The sequence below is a fragment of a genome, unplaced genomic scaffold (genome assembly GCF_019419815.1).
Source record: "Pyrus x bretschneideri cultivar Hongxiangsu unplaced genomic scaffold, Pyrus_bretschneideri_v1 Contig2, whole genome shotgun sequence".
Classification (NCBI taxonomy): Eukaryota; Viridiplantae; Streptophyta; class Magnoliopsida; order Rosales; family Rosaceae; genus Pyrus; species Pyrus x bretschneideri.
In genome coordinates, this window is record NW_025999501.1 from 5,266,619 (window position 1) to 5,283,392 (window position 16,774).

At 34.3% G+C, this 16,774-nt stretch overlaps 1 protein-coding gene across 3 annotated transcripts; it reads right to left on the reverse strand.

Moving 5' to 3' along the window:
• Positions 1-950: 950 nt before the first annotated feature.
• Positions 951-16,116, reverse strand: LOC125476718 (probable ubiquitin-like-specific protease 2B). Of its 3 annotated transcripts, none has more exons than XM_048583139.1 (16): positions 15,833-16,116; positions 14,180-14,513; positions 13,991-14,078; positions 13,834-13,883; positions 12,031-12,225; positions 11,868-11,943; positions 11,087-11,192; positions 9,796-9,855; positions 9,074-9,205; positions 7,557-7,757; positions 7,411-7,466; positions 7,239-7,332; positions 6,450-6,540; positions 5,541-5,660; positions 3,562-3,987; positions 951-2,626 (listed from the first exon to the last, which is right to left on the reverse strand). In XM_048583139.1, exons 2-16 carry the CDS (start codon positions 14,360-14,362, stop codon positions 1,445-1,447), a joined length of 3,060 nt encoding a protein of 1,019 aa, XP_048439096.1. In that variant the 5' UTR covers positions 14,363-14,513; positions 15,833-16,116; the 3' UTR covers positions 951-1,444. The 3 variants fall into 3 exon arrangements, with proteins under 3 accessions (XP_048439096.1, XP_048439097.1, XP_048439098.1); XM_048583140.1 differs by having other exon boundaries at positions 9,796-9,852; positions 15,833-16,115; XM_048583141.1 differs by lacking the exons at positions 13,834-13,883; positions 13,991-14,078; positions 14,180-14,513; positions 15,833-16,116 and having other exon boundaries at positions 11,868-11,962; positions 12,031-12,160.
• Positions 16,117-16,774: the final 658 nt, after the last annotated feature.

The window sequence follows — 16,774 nt, forward strand, 5'->3', positions numbered from 1 at the left end:
AATTCCAGAAACAGTCTATGTGTTAACTTTTGATTGTTTCTTTTCTTTCATGCATCAATTGATTATATTTAAGAAACATGATGCTTATTTTGCTTTGAATCCAAATACAATAAATTTCACTATTTCTTTTCTAACTTACATTTAATGAACAGTGTGTCTATTTCATTTGGATCAAGAAATAGTGACTTAGATTCCATAAACAGCAACTTAGATTCCAAAAGCAGTGTTACTTAAAATCCATAAACAGTTTACTTTTACAATCCAGAAACAATGACTGGTCGTTATTATTGAATAACATGCGAATCTCAAATTTATTTTCTGGAGAAACAAACGATGAACTCCACTAACGAAGAAAAATTAAAAAACAGACCCTCGAAGACTTTATGAATAATGACAATGATCACGTTTCAACGAAATAATACAAAATATAAATTAAATAGCATGAGGATCTATATTTTTGTTTCAAAGAAAAAGAAGGTCAACAAAACAACGATGAACTCCATTAACGACAAAAATCTAAAGCTCAACCTAAAAAAATTAGGGGTAAAACCAAAAAATCATAATTTATTATAATTAGTCCATTTTTAGTTGGACTACTTTAATATAGACCTTGTACTAATCATTAAACAAAACTTATAACACGGTTTTTTATTAAAACTAAAATTTTTCAAACCCTTTTCATTAGTTTTCCTTAAAAAAAAAAAATATTCATTCTTGCAACTAAATATCAAAAAATGATCATTAGAGCCCAATAAATTTTGTATAATAAAAATTAAAACAAATAATATAAAGTATAAAACTGGGGAACTTTCTTGTATAATTATATTATAATTTACCATTTTACTGAACTCATCATCAAGTTATGAGGTTGGAATTGGATACTTATTTGAGTTATGAGGCGGTGTATTTTGAGGTTGTGAGATCGTAAATTAAAATTATGAGACTTACAATTTGATGTTGAATTTTCTTATAAATTGACAGGTTTAAAAACTACAGCATTTGCAAACCATACCCCAACCTTGGTTCTAAGCTGTTGCGGTACAATTGTGGTTTGGAATTTAGGCAAAACCGCAGCGTGCGGTTTAGTACGCAATTTACATCCAAAACCAAACTACTCCAACCCACGCCCAGCCCTAGTTCAAGCGAAGCCAGGGAAAATGAGGGAAAAGAATCCTACTCCTGTAGAGTATGCACATAACCTCAAAACTCCAAGTAGGCCGTGACTTCTCCATGTTTTTTTTTCTTACCCTTAAGATTTTATCAAATCTCTTTTTTTGTGAGGAATTAAATTCACTAACATTTTAGATTATGCATCCTAGTATCTAAGTATTCTTCTCTAAATACATCCCACATACCTCATGTGGCCAGATCAATCAAGTCAAACGCCTAGTGAAATGCCAAAAGAGCATTGGTGGCCTCACAACTTTCAGTCTTCAACAAGGCTTCATGTGACACAGTTATCCCCTTCAACTGGAGGTGTAAGCCGCAGCCTTTTTGCAGCACGTTGCTCTAGCGATTCGGGCATCAGAACATCATCAGGCGGCGGACTATTGGCCATTTGAACATCATCACATGAGACAGTCCTGTTGTCTACCATATCGGAGTCTTGATCCATTTGTATGTCAGGATTTTCTTGGCACGAGGGAATTGGAACTGCTTCCTGCACCATATCATGGTCTTGAGAAGCACCATTTTTGTTGCCATCCTGCACCTTATCATGGTTTTGAGAGCCTCCAGTTTCATTGCCATCCTGCACCTTATCATGGTTTTGAGAGCCCCCATTTTCGTCGCCATCCTGCACCTTATCATGGTCTTGAGAGCCTCCATTTTCATCGCCATCCTGCACCAGATCATGGTCTTGAGAACCTCCATTTTCGTAGCCATCATGCTCCTTATCATGGTCTCGAGAACCTCCATTTTCTTTGCCATCCTGCTCCTTATCATGCTCATGAGAGCCTCTACTTTCGCTGCCATCCTGCACCTTATCATGGTCTTGAGAAGCTCCATTTACATTGCCATCATGCACCTTATCATGGTCTTGAAAACCCATATTCTCATTGGCATCCTGCACTACATCATGGTCTTGAGAACCTCCACTTTTTCCATCAATCTTACCATGGTCTTCAGAACCTCCATTTTTGTTGCCATCATGCCCCTTATCATGTTCTTGACAACTTTCGTTGCCATCAGGGTCTTGAGAATCTCCATTTTCATTCCCGTCATACACCTTATCATGATCTTGAGAACCTTCCATTTCTATAATGGAAGCGCCTTGCATCTTGCCTGGAGCAGAAACAAGGAAATCTGTTAAACATGTGACATTTTCCACTGATTGAGAATGGTTTACATCCATTTTTTCTTTCTGGCTCAGACCCAAACCTTCCCCAACTGGATAATCATCAATGACCTCTATATCTTCAGCATGGTCAGAGACACACATAGATAGTTTAGGGGATAAATCCGTGTTTTCATTTTCCGTTTGTGCCGAGTCAAAGGAAGTCTCAACGCCATAAGCTCTTGATGTATACGGAATGTCACAAGTTTGAGATGTAATTCCAGTTATTTGCTGAAAACCAGTCTCTCCCGTAGGCAAAAAAGCACACTGCTCTCCAGTTTTGGTGTCTTCCTGTTATGAAACAAATGGTTAAGTGCAAGTATTGCAGTCTTAAATGAAATCATGTATCCCTTTATAATATGTTTTCCTTTTGTACTATACAGTTCTTTGCCCATAACAGAACCCAAAAAAAAAGAGTGTACCGGGCTGCATCACAGGTCTACATAAATCAAGGATTTCTGAATAATGACAGAAATGATTCTCAAAGCATTTATTGGTTAAAAGAAAATTAAAATAATAGATATTTGGAGCATTGATCCTTGAATTGAAAATATGTGAGTAATGGTTTTTGAACTTGTCACAACTTGGACAAATGATCCTTTTGGGTAACTCCATTAGAACTTCCGTCCCTTAACTCCTTTTAAAATATTTTACCCAAAAGGACCATTGCTCCAATTTGTAACATGTTTAGGGACCAATACTAACAGATTTTTAGTTTGGGGACTGAAGCTCCAATTGGGTGTCAGACTAAGTACTAGTTTGGTACTGAGGTGATTTTATAAAAAGTGCTGTATCGAAAAAAGCTAAGCTCATAACAGGTGTTTGGTAAACACTTAAAAACAGCTTATTTTCACAGTTTTGGGTGAAAAAAAGCTGAAAACGTGAAGTAGCAAAAATGAGCTTATTCTCACAGCATAGCAGAAGCAGTTTTTTTTCAAAGCACAGCAATACCAAACCATACTCCAATTTCTCATAAATAAATAAAAATAAATAAATAAAGGAAGATCATTTTAAAGTAATTTTTAAGCAAGAGATAAAAAGAAAACCTATAACATGGCCTTTCGAATACCTCTCTCCCAAACACACACATGCACTAAAAAGCAACACCCAAAAGAACTTCAAAACAGCCTCAAAAGTCAACACTAGTCATGCTCATGCTTTTCAATCTGAACTATCTCATAGTAAAACATATACTGTTCCAAACAGAACAAGATGAGTAATGTTACCTCCATCAGTGGTACAGCTCCATTAAGACGGCAAAAAGATGACTTTTGGTCAATTGATTGATATTCTCCAAATAGTGAGCCTGGGGTGGCTCCTGGCTCAAAAAGTTCCTGGATAACAAAGCCTGCATCTTTAACGCACTCAGAACTCCTTAGAGAAGTTGAGGATAACAGAGTAATTTCAATCCCCAGGCCTGCTTGAGAACTTGACATATTTTCTTGGCAAGCTATAGCAGGACCACATCTTCCTGAAAAAGACTGCACACCAGTTTCATGATTGTTACATTCTGGAAACTTAGCCTGGTCTTCATCACTGGAAGCCGCTGAAGAGACTCCCCGACAACGATCTTCAAGGAGCTCAAAAATTAACCTTTGAATAAGAGTACGCTTCAGAGATGCCTCGGACGGAAGAAACCAATTTGCATTAAGCTGGCAACAGAAATTGTGATAATACATAACAAAAACTTGAAACATAAAGCATGCAATTAAATTACAGGAGGATCATATTTAAAAGGCAACAAGAAATAATGGGAAAAGGGTGCACGAGTTTTAAGCACAGAAACCCCATTTAAAGTTCCAACATTTGTATGTAATATCTCATTCTGTCCCAATTCATTGTTAGGCAACAGAACCCAAAAGACCTTCTATTTAAGAAAAAGAAAGGGGAAACTTGATATAGGTCCAATTTTTTGAGCCAATAGTAGGAATAGTCCAATTTATTAAAATAAGTCCAATTCCTTAAATCTTATTATTTTATTATCAATAATTATCTATTAAATGATAAGATTTATTATAAAAATCAAATTTCTTCCTAATTATCTCTTTGATTATTTATTTTTTTTTAGTTCTTTCTTGTTCTTTATCCCGTTTTAAACCCCATTTATAGATTTTATTTTTTATTTTTATAATCAACCTATGTCACAGGTTAATTATATTTATCTACCTATATGATAGATTCTTTTTTATAATCAAGTAAGATTCATGTGTCTTGCTTGTAGATATATTATGTTTTTTCTACCTTTTAGTTAAGTTTCATATCTTACTTAGAGGCATGATATACATTCATATATTTGTTACTTGAGTTAGGGTAGAATGATTTGCAGATAGATTTATGTCAATATATATACATATATATATATTTTTTTTTGTTATAAGATATTAATTATATTTTTTGGGGTTGAAAATTCATAATATTAGAAGATTTTAATTGATTTTTAATATTTTTAGAAAATATAAAATGAGCATTAAAAAAATAAATACATATAATTAGGTAATTGGACTCACTCTTAAAAACCATCTATGTTTTTGGACCTGGATCTAAAAGCCCCAAAAAGAAAATCCTACAACCTTCGGACGTGATGCATAAACTGTAAATCAACATACTAACACAGATATTTATGCAGAAGCATTCAAACACTTGGCATTAAGGACTTTCGAGAATTCAAATATACACCTAGTAATTGTTGATATGTTTGACTTTTCATCCACCAATTAATAGGAAAACATGCAAATGAAGGCTTAAAGTATGATATCTTAGTTGGGCTTTCATCCAGCAGTTACTAGAAAGGAAGTGCTCTCAGACTCTCAGTCATTTGTCTTTTAAACCATGAGATTTCCATCCCATGGCTTTGAATGTGCTATGTTTCCTCTTAAATTGCTTAGTGATTGGACTCCTCCATTTGTACGTAACAAATTAATAATACAAACGAACAAGAGAACAATATTTGATTTTCCCCTCAGAATGGCTTCCAACAAGCATCACCCTAATTTGTAAACGCTGTAATTATGCTTTCAATAAGGAAAAAAACAAAGTACGCACACAAACAGGTGGTGGGTCGTACAATTTTAAATATTAAACGTTAGGGTTGAGTATCAGATATATAAAATTCACATGCCAAATCAAGAATTTCAACAAAGTAAACAATAAAATTTAAAAGACTTAGTTAAATTAAGCAAAACAAAAGACCAAGTAGACCACTTACAAAGTTGGAAAACTTGGTTATTTTGAATGGGCTGAAATGAACAGGAGCATCTGCCAAAAAGAGCTCCAAATAGTGGAGTAAAAACAGGCCACAATCGAATGAATTTTCCTGTTGCGGTAGCTAATAAGATCACGAACCAGTGTCAGAAGCTAAGATGTTACCATCAGGAAAAGCTATTCAAAACTTCTTTATCTAAAACCACACCAAAAAATGAGGAAGCAAATGATAAAACTTTAAAGTGACAAAAATTATCTCACGAACAAAGAGAGCATATATCTATTGCAGGAACACAAAGACAAAATGATCACAAGATGCACACGTGCATCTTAGCAATTCCATACATCTGATATTTATTTATAAAAAATTAGACCAAAAGGAAAAGAACATTTTCATAAGTTTTATTGTTAAAAAAATGATCAATTTACCATACTGTATCTAGAACCTAACCTATAATGGTTTAATGCATATACTTTAATACCAGGCAATCAAAATAATTCGGCCCCATAAAATAAAAGACAATCTTAATATCCACAAATTTCTTTATATATTTTTCTTTGAAGTAAAAAGGTGGTTTCAAGATAGTAATGCCCTTCACTTAGAAAACAACTTACATGGAACGAGTACACCGCCACTTGGCATCCCGTGCCAATGAAACAAGGACATTGGACAAAAAACTTACACAGGTAGTAGCACTTTTTAATAAAACAAGAACTGGTAGCATTTATATATGATACATCAAATTATCTCTACTTCAGTGTCCTAATAAATCATTCTTCCATGTGGCCTACGAAACCACAAGGGTAGTAAGCATACACAACAATATGATCATAAAACTCAAATATACCCAACTAATACAGGTTCTTTATTGTTTTCCCTCTCTAAAACTGTTTCACTAAACTGGAGCAATACCTCAAGTGGGACAAACCGCAGGTTGTGAAACTTTGTTGAGATTTCTTCAGATGTCTCCTTTTTCCTTTCTTTCCACTCTTCCCACAGATAACTATCATTTCAAGATCAAATTTTGATGTCACAATTTAGAAACACACAAAATCAAACCATCAAACAGAAACACACAAAATCCAATATTATCCCATTAAAAAACTAGACAACCCATATCTACTGACTTGACAATTGTCCATCCTCCCAAAAAAATAAGAAACTTCAACCTAACTTAATGCTTGTATTATTGATCCCATGGTTATCTATATCACAATAACCAGACTATTTCTAATGTCATTAAGTTTTCATATAATTAATAACAAGAGTCAAGAGATTATGTGGTTAGAATTGTATTAAAAGGATATTGTGCGTGTCCAAGGTCAAACATTTCAATTGATTTAAAATTGTCATTATTCTACCAGTCAAAGGGAAGTTACAATTGAAATGACACTCTTTCTTATAGCTAATATTTTGTCCAAATTAGATCCTGTCACATAAATTTCATATTTTGTTCTTTTTCCTCCTTTGGTTTATTGGAAGCATCTAACCCAAATTCTCCAATATCTCACCCACTTTTACAGCTTCAACCAAAATCCCAACTGGCTATTCACTTCTTAGAAGTCAAACTTTGCATGAGAATACATGAATAGTTAGAGAAATCCGAAAAGGAAGAACTTCAATAAAACCTGTTTTTCAAAGAAGAAAAAAGATATCTGCACAAACAAATAAAACAAATTAATTTTAATAGCTAATAGATACCTTTGAATTAGATTTTTCAGACCCGTATGACTTCCTTTGATAGAATCCATGTGTAAAATACAAGGTACTTTAAGTAAATTTCCCGAGTCTCCACCTGAACATAGCAAAAGTACATAAATGACGGGATGAATAAGAGTTGAGATGCGCGTTGCACAATCAAAGAAAAAGTTACCATTATGTTTAGGCACTTCACCAAGATGGCATATGACTATTAGACTCCAGTGTAGACTGACATTAAAAACACAAAAGCCATGTATCAGCACTCCAGAAAATTGAGCATATTACAAAAGTCAAAAAGTTTGGTCAAAGGGATCATACTTGAAGTTTATAGGAATGAAGATGTAATCCTTTTCAAATAAATCCACTTTCCTCGTCCATTTACGAACTCGTTGAAAAGCAGCTCTGCCATCAGAAACACTGGATGGATCTTTGTCCAGGTCAGCCAGCTTCCGAAAGAAAAAACTATTGAAAAAGTGGTACCTATGACGTTTCTCAGGTTGAATCTGATTCTTCAGATACCTGTCAATAGAGTACATTTTAGCAGGTGAATTATAAAACAAATTCAAAACCTACAATCACATTATAATTCTAATTGCTAATAAAGGCAATAGCAATTAGCATTAGCTTTGTCAGGCATTAGCATTGACTTTTGGTAATAGCAATTATAATTTATTACATTTTGAAATGCTGTTTCAAACTTCAAAGTATTAGTATTTCAATGAACTTAAATCATTACATTATGCACTCTAATTATCTTGTCTTTAAATTCATTAACAGTTCATAAAATGCAGAAACATCAAAATTAAGAGTTTCTCAATGCTTTCATCTACCATTCCCATGATCTATATATCAATTTACTTGCAATATATTATTTATTTATATAGTCAGGTAAAAAAGTCTAGCAATTTAAAAGTTCCTATAAAACAAACCCAAGGGTTTTGTTGAGGATGGTGAGGATATTGATGGTAGAGAAGATTGATACAGTGTGGGACTAACAAGATGAAAGAATTACAAAGTAAAGATAAATTTCTGAAGGTAAGGGCTCGGTTGATACCCATGTCATTTTTTAGTTTTAGGATTCATATTTTCTTCATACAGGAAATCTATATGGAGGCATTAAGGAATGATGAAGGGTGGAGGAAGGGAGGAGAGAGAAATGAAGATCAAAGTAGCAATAATTATAAAAGAAAACATACTAAAATCGTTTTCAGTTTTTTGTTTTTGATTTTCACTGTGTTGTTCCACTTTTTTCCAACCATCCTTCCTCTACCTTTGCTCATCCCATTTTTCATTGTATTTCACCTATATTCCTAACAAAAAAGTGAAAACTAAGTAGCTCAACCTGAAAATAAAAAGGTTAACAAATGGGCCAAGTTGCTTAACTTGCTTTATTTGCTGACCCCTAACAACGAAATGATTATTAGTATGTGATTATAGGCATTTGTTTATATTAAGGTATGCAAGAGTCACTTGAACACAAATAAATACTAAATTAGCTTTATTATTAGTAAAATCATGAATTTATTAGTAGTTATATTTTCCTTGTGAAATATTAAGAACTAAGCAACTAAATATATACATATATAGCTATACAAAACCATTTACCTTAACAAACGCACAAAGTTCTCATATCTCGTGTGAGACCAAGGAAAGGGATATTACCTCCCAACATTTTTTTTTAATTTTGGCGTTAAACTCTTATTAATAAAACTAACAAAACCAAGTTCCAGAAATAGATGTCGTCCATAATGGAACTAATATCCAGAACCCCAACATGCAAGTTTTTAATATAAAGAATATAAATTATGCATGTGACCGTATCCACACAAGCTTACTTGATATAGAAGTCAATAATTGTATCATTAATAAATGTCTCTGGCTGTAAGAGATCAACATCTCTCTTGCTGATGGAAACAGCATCTGAGTCCCCTTTTGGATATACAACATCTTCAAAAGGCCCATCAAAACTGTATAACATTTGGAATATGTTTAGAATACATTAGAAAGCAACATCAAGAAAGAAATAGAAACTGAACTGTAAAAACCAAATCAATTCTACCATTTGGTATATTACTAAGCAACATAAACGCAAACAGTTTCCACCAGAGTCCAACTCCATAAATATTTATAGTTCCACAGGTGGTAACAAGAAAAGGGACCACATAAATTGATTCTCAGTCTCTTTAAATTGATCCTTCATCTGTTTGCTGTATGAGGCAAAACTGAATGATGGTTTAGCTAATGATGGATTTTGGGCCACGAGTATGAGCTAATGCTAAAACAGCATACATCCACATTACGTGATACCGAGGAACAAAGGGTTCAATACTTTATTCAATACTCACCATAAAAGTGAGAAAAGAAAAGAAAAAGAAAGACTAGAAAGCATAAGAACCGTAAACAATTAAAGAACTCAAAGGACAAAACAAAGAATCTGAAAACAAAGCAAGGAAAAGGAGGGTTAAGGAAACATCATTTAACTTGTAATTATACAGAAAGCAATCTAGTTTGTATATCCGTAGTTACATAGAAAGGAACTAGGATCACTTTAACTCACTTCGGAAAATGATGCCTCTGCCCAAGTGAATCCTCCTCATCTGTTTCCGTGTGCACGCTACTTGTATCAAAATGGGAGAAAAAGATGAATTTAAGATTGTGCAGTATTACTGAAGTAAAATAAACTAATATAATACATAATACACAGAAGAACTAGTACATATTTTACAATTGTGGCAAATAAATCACCAAGGAAAGAATACAATTTGAATTCAGACAATTTACCTTGCATTTCTAAGCTAGATATATGTGGACAGAGAGAGAGAATATGCACAAATAAAAATTTCACCACAAATGTACTGTTGAACCATTCTAATTTGCAAACCACTAACAAGACACGCAACACTTATCACCACAGAAGTACACCATCCTTGTACAGAAGCATGGTTGAACAGATACCGTATAAATTAAATGCATACAAACTCAGCACTAGTGTAATAAAACATAGTTATAAACCAAGAGCCTTAAGATTTAATGTTTACAGAGTTTCTTTCAGTATAAATTCTTATAATAAAACCACAAGCTAGATGGTTCACTTCACACTATTACTTAGAAGTTCTAAATTCAAGAGTGGACATCAGATGGCTCTCACAGCAATCCATTTTGCTACTGAAGTATGTATCCCCTTAAATCTTCCATTGTAATCCCAAAATTGCCATTTAGTTCATTTCATCTTAACACTAACCCTTTGAAAACACAAAAATAGAAATTTATGATCTTGATGAAATTGAATTTCATTGTACTGACAAAGCGTAAATCTTAAATCATATTACATTGACCATATCTTGGATATTGTTTTAGATAAGCTGTCTCCAATTTGAGTATGTTGGTGGCTATACTTTTGTCAATGTTGGTATAAACTGAGAGTAAAGAGAAAATATGGAACTTTAAATCTAGTTAAGACTATTAAAAGCATATTGAACGTATTAAGGTACAGTAATCAAACATCTGTGCAGAACGGAAAGCCTGAAACTAAGACTACTAAACACATAATATCCTCGTCTATCTCAAGTAAAAATCAGCAGAATATCCTGTTCCTTTTACAAAATTATCAAATATTGCCTTTCTACACAAAAGAGAAAAAGGAAACATGTTACCAAAAAGAAACATGCTGTCATTTCCAAAGTTCAATTCAAATACAATTAGTCTTAACCACGTAAGTAGATGAAAAAAGAACCGGTATTATCAGAGTATACGCCATCAAATTACGTAGCTACTTGGCATAAAGCTTAGAACATAAAGAAATATGAATTATATTATTGTATTAGCCAATGCAACATAAACAAACTTACTCATGCAAAACCCATGAATTGATATATTTCGCATTCAAAGACATTATCCTTTCCTGTTGCTTGAACCAGTTGGGTTCAACAATTGCAATCTTCAACTCTTCAATGCCTAGGAGAAGTTTTGATAGCAGATAATGTCAAAAAAAGAGAGGAGCCACACTCAGCTTAAGAGCTTCAAGTCCCAAAAAGAAAATAAAACTATTAAGACACAACACTAACAAGTTTGGACAGAATTTAAACCACACTGTGTTCAAGAACAAGACTAAAAATCAAGAACTTTCTTTTCTTTTCTGAATTACAAAGAAGCACATTTTCCCATATGATACATACTACTTGCTAAAACTAATCTGCAGTACTTGAAGGTGCATCATTAATACTTGGATTACAAAGTACTAGTCCATCTTAATTATAACACTTAAGTCACAAATATTTTTAAAGTCACATATAGTATGCTTACATTGTGTCCTCGCCATAAGACTATATAATGTATACACAACATGTAACCCTAAACCCTATTTATCAGTGTCCTCACTTCATAGCTTAAACATCATAGAATGAGATCTGAGAGCTTGTATAGAACCAGAGTGAAAATTGACCAAACTTTTTCAGAAGGATCACATTAGTTTCAACAAGTGAACAGCAAGTTAAATAATCTACACGTAAAAAATCTGGTAGAATTTCATGAAAGAGAAGTCCCCTAAAAATACACTTGCAGCACTAATCCCACCAAATGAATGCAAAAACCAACAAAGAGAAAAAAGCTTGTTAGTAAAAGTGCACTGACCAGAAGTATTGGGTGCACTATCATCTTCAGTGGCATCCTTTGCTACAACACGAAGTTTTATCATGACAAATTCAACCTGAATGCAGTACAATAAACTGTACGTATTCAATACAGAGTATAAATGGTAAATGGTGACATCCAATAGGAGAGTTTCAGGACTCACTTTTTGAAACCACTGACACTCTACATCAATAAGATCATCGACTTCCCATTCAGAACTAAAGGTTCCAGGGCATTCAGATGTTGAACCACTGACTTTGAAGCAACTGGGAGAAAAGGTCAACCGAGGTTCTGTACAATAACTATCCCGATATATAACATAATCAGGATAAAGAACAACCGTCATATTTGTATTATCCTGCAAATTATGCAACAGTATAAAAGTCACAGCTAAAAAAACCTTCTAATAGTGGATTAACAAAGTATTAAAAAATCTGCACCAAAAATAAAAATGGTACATAACACTTATTTAGAAGGCAAGTAACATTGTGCACATGAAGAAGATATTTTTTTGGCCAAATTGGATTAATCATCCTCGTGGTCATAGGATACTTGCGTGATGACCCCTGTGGTAAAAAAATTAGGAATTAAACCCCTGTGGTCAACACCGTTAGCAAATTTAGCCTAGAAGTAAAGTTTCTGTTAAATGTTGATAGAATTGTATTTTCATGTCGACTAACAAAAAAAGCATCCTAGCATTGCTGATAAACTACACCCCTACATCTTTTACTGATCAATAACGTGAACTCTAGTACCATCAATGGTCGCCGCTTCTCTCAATCTTTTCCTCTTCTCTCTCTCGCTCTTTCTCCTCTGTCTCCTTGGTTCCCAATCTCATCTTTCTCATCTTGCTCATGGCACAATCCCCAAATACAAATCAGCATTCAATTTTGCAAACAAATTAACTCTTTCAATCTCCTTTCTACTGTTTTTGCAATGAACACTTTGTGAACTTTGTTGCAGTTCTATGCGGAGGATTTGATTTTTCCCAAAATTTGACTGATTAAAATCTGCAGTATTTCTAATGCTTCTGCACATTTGGTAGGATAATGCTCAAACTGCTTGCAATCAAAATAATCAAAAACCAAAAACCCAAGAAGCACCAAATGTATAAAAGGTAAGGACTAAGAAAGAACAAAAAATCCTGCTGCCAAGTTGACGAAGAAGTCTCCATGGAAGAGATTAAGAATTCTACTGAGCTCCCATATAAGGAGGAGGGAGACGGAGAGGTTAGACCAAATCCAACGCTGACAGAGAACCAAACTCTGAGAATGCGGCAATGGGTTCTGTCAAAATGGAAGTGGGATTGGTTGAAATCCCAAAACCTGAAGTCCCAGTGGCAGCAAGATTTGGGAATTTTGTTTGTGCTTTAGAATTGGGAACGTCATGAGGTTTTAGGTAAGCTATTGGCATGCTACTAACTATGACATGACCATCTTATCCTCACATATGAGACTCACGTGCTACTAACGGAGGAATGACGGAAGTTTTAATTTTGGGTATAAATCCTAACAGACTTAGACCACAGGGTTTACATCCGAATTTTTTTACCATAGGGGCTATCTTTCGAATACCTTATGACCACAGGGACCATTTATCTGATTAGGCCTATTTTGTTTTTTCTTATTTATTTTGTTGCATACACTTATTCAAAGCATAGATAGTGTCACCAAAACATGTTTTGACGGTGCATACTTCAGTCTTACTTCTGTGTTACCTCACAAAATTATTCTTTGTATTTGTGACATGAAAATAAAAAGTACCCAATACCCACCTAAACTACCCATTACACTATTTAGAAAATCACACAGACAACCCCACTTTCTTTCTTGACAATTATTTTCTTTAAACATCAACAAAAATAAAATACTTCTCTATTTTTCTGTTTTTACAACCCCAAATATGTAGTTATGTCAGAAGCAATCACACATGTATTGGACCACTAATAAAAGAGAAAAGAGATTACCACTTCCAAATCACCAGAGCAATGATACGATTTATAAGTATCCAAAGAATCTGAAAGTGAACAACATATGATAGTAAGAACACCTTGGTGCATGACAGAAATGCCTAAGGAAGGCACAAACTAAGGATTAGCAATCCTCCAATTAACAAGGAAATACCGTCATCATCTTCAATTTCAGAAGCAGGACTTGACGGAGAGTCACTCGTGCTTTCATCAGCATCTAAAATCATATCAGTTGGCTCATTCTGAAAAAAAGAACACAACAACAAAATTTAGAAAGCATAATTTTGATTGTTAATCTCTCCTTTAAGGATATACTTCAGCAGATAAATGACAGTTGACATACACTGGACGGAGGCACTGCAAGGGCAAAGTGTAACTGGCTTTCCCAAGACGATGATGACGTAGCATTTGAACCTCTTCTCTCTGGCTCAGAAACAAAACTTCTGGATCCATGACTATCTAATTTGGAATCAGATTGTTGTTCATGACTCAAACATTTGAATTGTGGTGCAGCATCCAATTCCATATACTCTTTCTCGGTAGCAAGGCTCTCTTCAATTGTTCCCACGGGGGAATGTGAATAGCATTATCACAACAATGATCACGGTCAACTGAATCATCATTTACGCAAGGGATGCTGCTGATATCTTTTGTTTGAAGTTTGGCTCCCTGGGCAACTAGAAAAATATTTAGATGAATTAGCATAGTTTAAACAAAGACACTGATGATATAGATCAACCATCTTTAGTTTTCAGCTAACAGAGAAAAAGAAAAATAAACACTGACAACAGCATATCAACAAGACTCAGGGTAAACATCTTGCTACTGACAACCACTTTGTTCGTTAAACGGTGCTTTAGGGAGATACAAATGTGCACTACAATCCAACTGATGACAAGTTGCAGACATTTTGTTCAAAAGGGGTTCAGTAGTCCCGTATTTTCTAAACACTCTTCCAATCTCAAACTGGGATTCCCCAGTTGAGATTGAGGGGGAGTGTTGACTGACAGATGTCAGAAGATTAGTGGCTTGATTATTACATCAAGCAAAACTCGAAGAATCAACACATAAATCAGCATTTACAAAAAACGTGAGAAACCATTGTAAACAAGGGACTGGAATGCAGATTTGACATACAGACGGACCTGACAACAATGTTACTTACTTACCACATTATGAAAGTACACAACCGTAAATAGCCTATTGCATGCAAACTGATTACTAAGCTAGTTTGGGTTGCTGTGCTGTGCAATAGAAAGCTGTTTTCAGAAGCAGGGGTAGAGCTGCTTTTCCTTTCTGCTGTTTGATTTTGACAAAAAGCACTTTTTTTTTTTTTTCATTTACCAAACACAATTTTAGCCCCAGATTTTTAAAAAGCTGTTTTTAAAATAATTTCAGCAATGCCAAGCCAGCCCTAACTCTCAAACGTTACCATATATGATACTAGGATTACAGGGAGATCCATCTGTAATTACCTAGTTCTTTCAAACATACATCCAACTTCGCCAAACAATCTCTACCCCTTTCTACGATATGATCAACCTTAACTTACAGATTAAACAATGCGGTTAACTCAGAAATCAACCACCATATTATCAAAATTTTCAACATTCATATGAAGATGATTTTAAGTATGAGATAGTAAATTGTATACATATCCCAACATTTTAGCACAAATAAACCTGTGAGAATAATTAACCAGAAACTCAAAAAAAACACTTCTTAATGCTACAAAACTATTAGCCTATCGACAAAGATCGAATCCAAACAGGTCAAATTTCCATCGTGGCTCAAACCTTACTAAGTAACAATTTCCAAACGATGGATTATCATAGCAGCAAGTTCCATAGTTGTAATTCGAAGCATTAACATAAAAATTCAGACAAAATTATTGAACTTCATTCATTTCACACCAGATTATTTTCCCACGGATTCTCGGCAACCAGACACAGAAATGTAGCTTACTAATTTTAGACATTACGGAAAGCAAACGTACCATTCTGGAGAAAATCGTACTTGAAAATCCGATTGGCATCGAGGCTAGGGTTTTTGAGCTTCCCCAAATACTTCCCCTGGACCGATTCCGAGTGCTCGTCCTCCTCGCTGAAGTCGAAGACTTCGAGGCCGCTAGTCTTCATCGCGAAGGTAACGGGTTTGGAGTGCAAACTCGGGCGAGTCAAATTGACTCAGCGAGTGAGCATAGACGGGGTTGTGAAACTGGGTCAAATCGGAGAGAGAAAGCAGAGTCTGAAGACGAGGGGGTTTTTCCACGATGAAGCGTGTTGCTTTAAATTTGTAGTTAACCAATCAGGGACAACTTCCTTCTCTTTTCGTTTTTCTTTTTGGATTTTCAGGGTTGGTCAAGACTTTTTATGAAAAATGATTTCTTATCAATGAAGAATAAGAACACCAATGAATACTTAATTAATAATTTAATCATTATCAACATCATTTAATTTATAAAATTTATTTTAAAATTGTAGTCTCCTTATTATTACCCAAAATTAAAATAAATGAATATTTTTTACTCATCACCATCAAGTGATGGTGATGCCACCACGTCAAATGAATTTAATTTTTGAGATTTGTGTAGCAGATAGATATAAATCTCAAAAGTAACTTATTCCATTTTGGTTGTATACACTTTTAATTAAGTAGTTTGATAGACGACTGTGAACATTGGTGGCTTGAACATAAGCTTAACGTTTTGCTTCGTATGAATTTATGAGATTATGAACTTTGATATGAACTTAGAAACAGGTGGGCTGTGTAATTGGTTTTGTACAATTTTTGGTATGAACTTTGATATAAACTTGAGCTTATTGTTTATTGTGTGGAGTAGGCTATGCAATTAGTGAAACAGGTAGGGCTGAGTGTATAAAAAATTTAAAAATCCAAAAAATTTAAAAAGCCCAACACTTTGGGCTTCAAGGTTCAA

Excerpts from the sequence above, each read along its gene's own strand:
- LOC125476718 (XM_048583139.1), bottom strand. The coding sequence starts at position 14,362 with ATGGAATTGGATGCTGCACCACAATTCAAATGTTTGAGTCATGAACAA. Across the intron at positions 11,944-12,030 it reads AGTGTCAGTGGTTTCAAAAA|GTTGAATTTGTCATGATAAA; the intron begins GTGAGTCCTGAA and ends TACTGCATTCAG. Across the intron at positions 5,661-6,449 it reads TGCGGTTTGTCCCACTTGAG|CTACCGCAACAGGAAAATTC; the intron begins GTATTGCTCCAG and ends TGATCTTATTAG.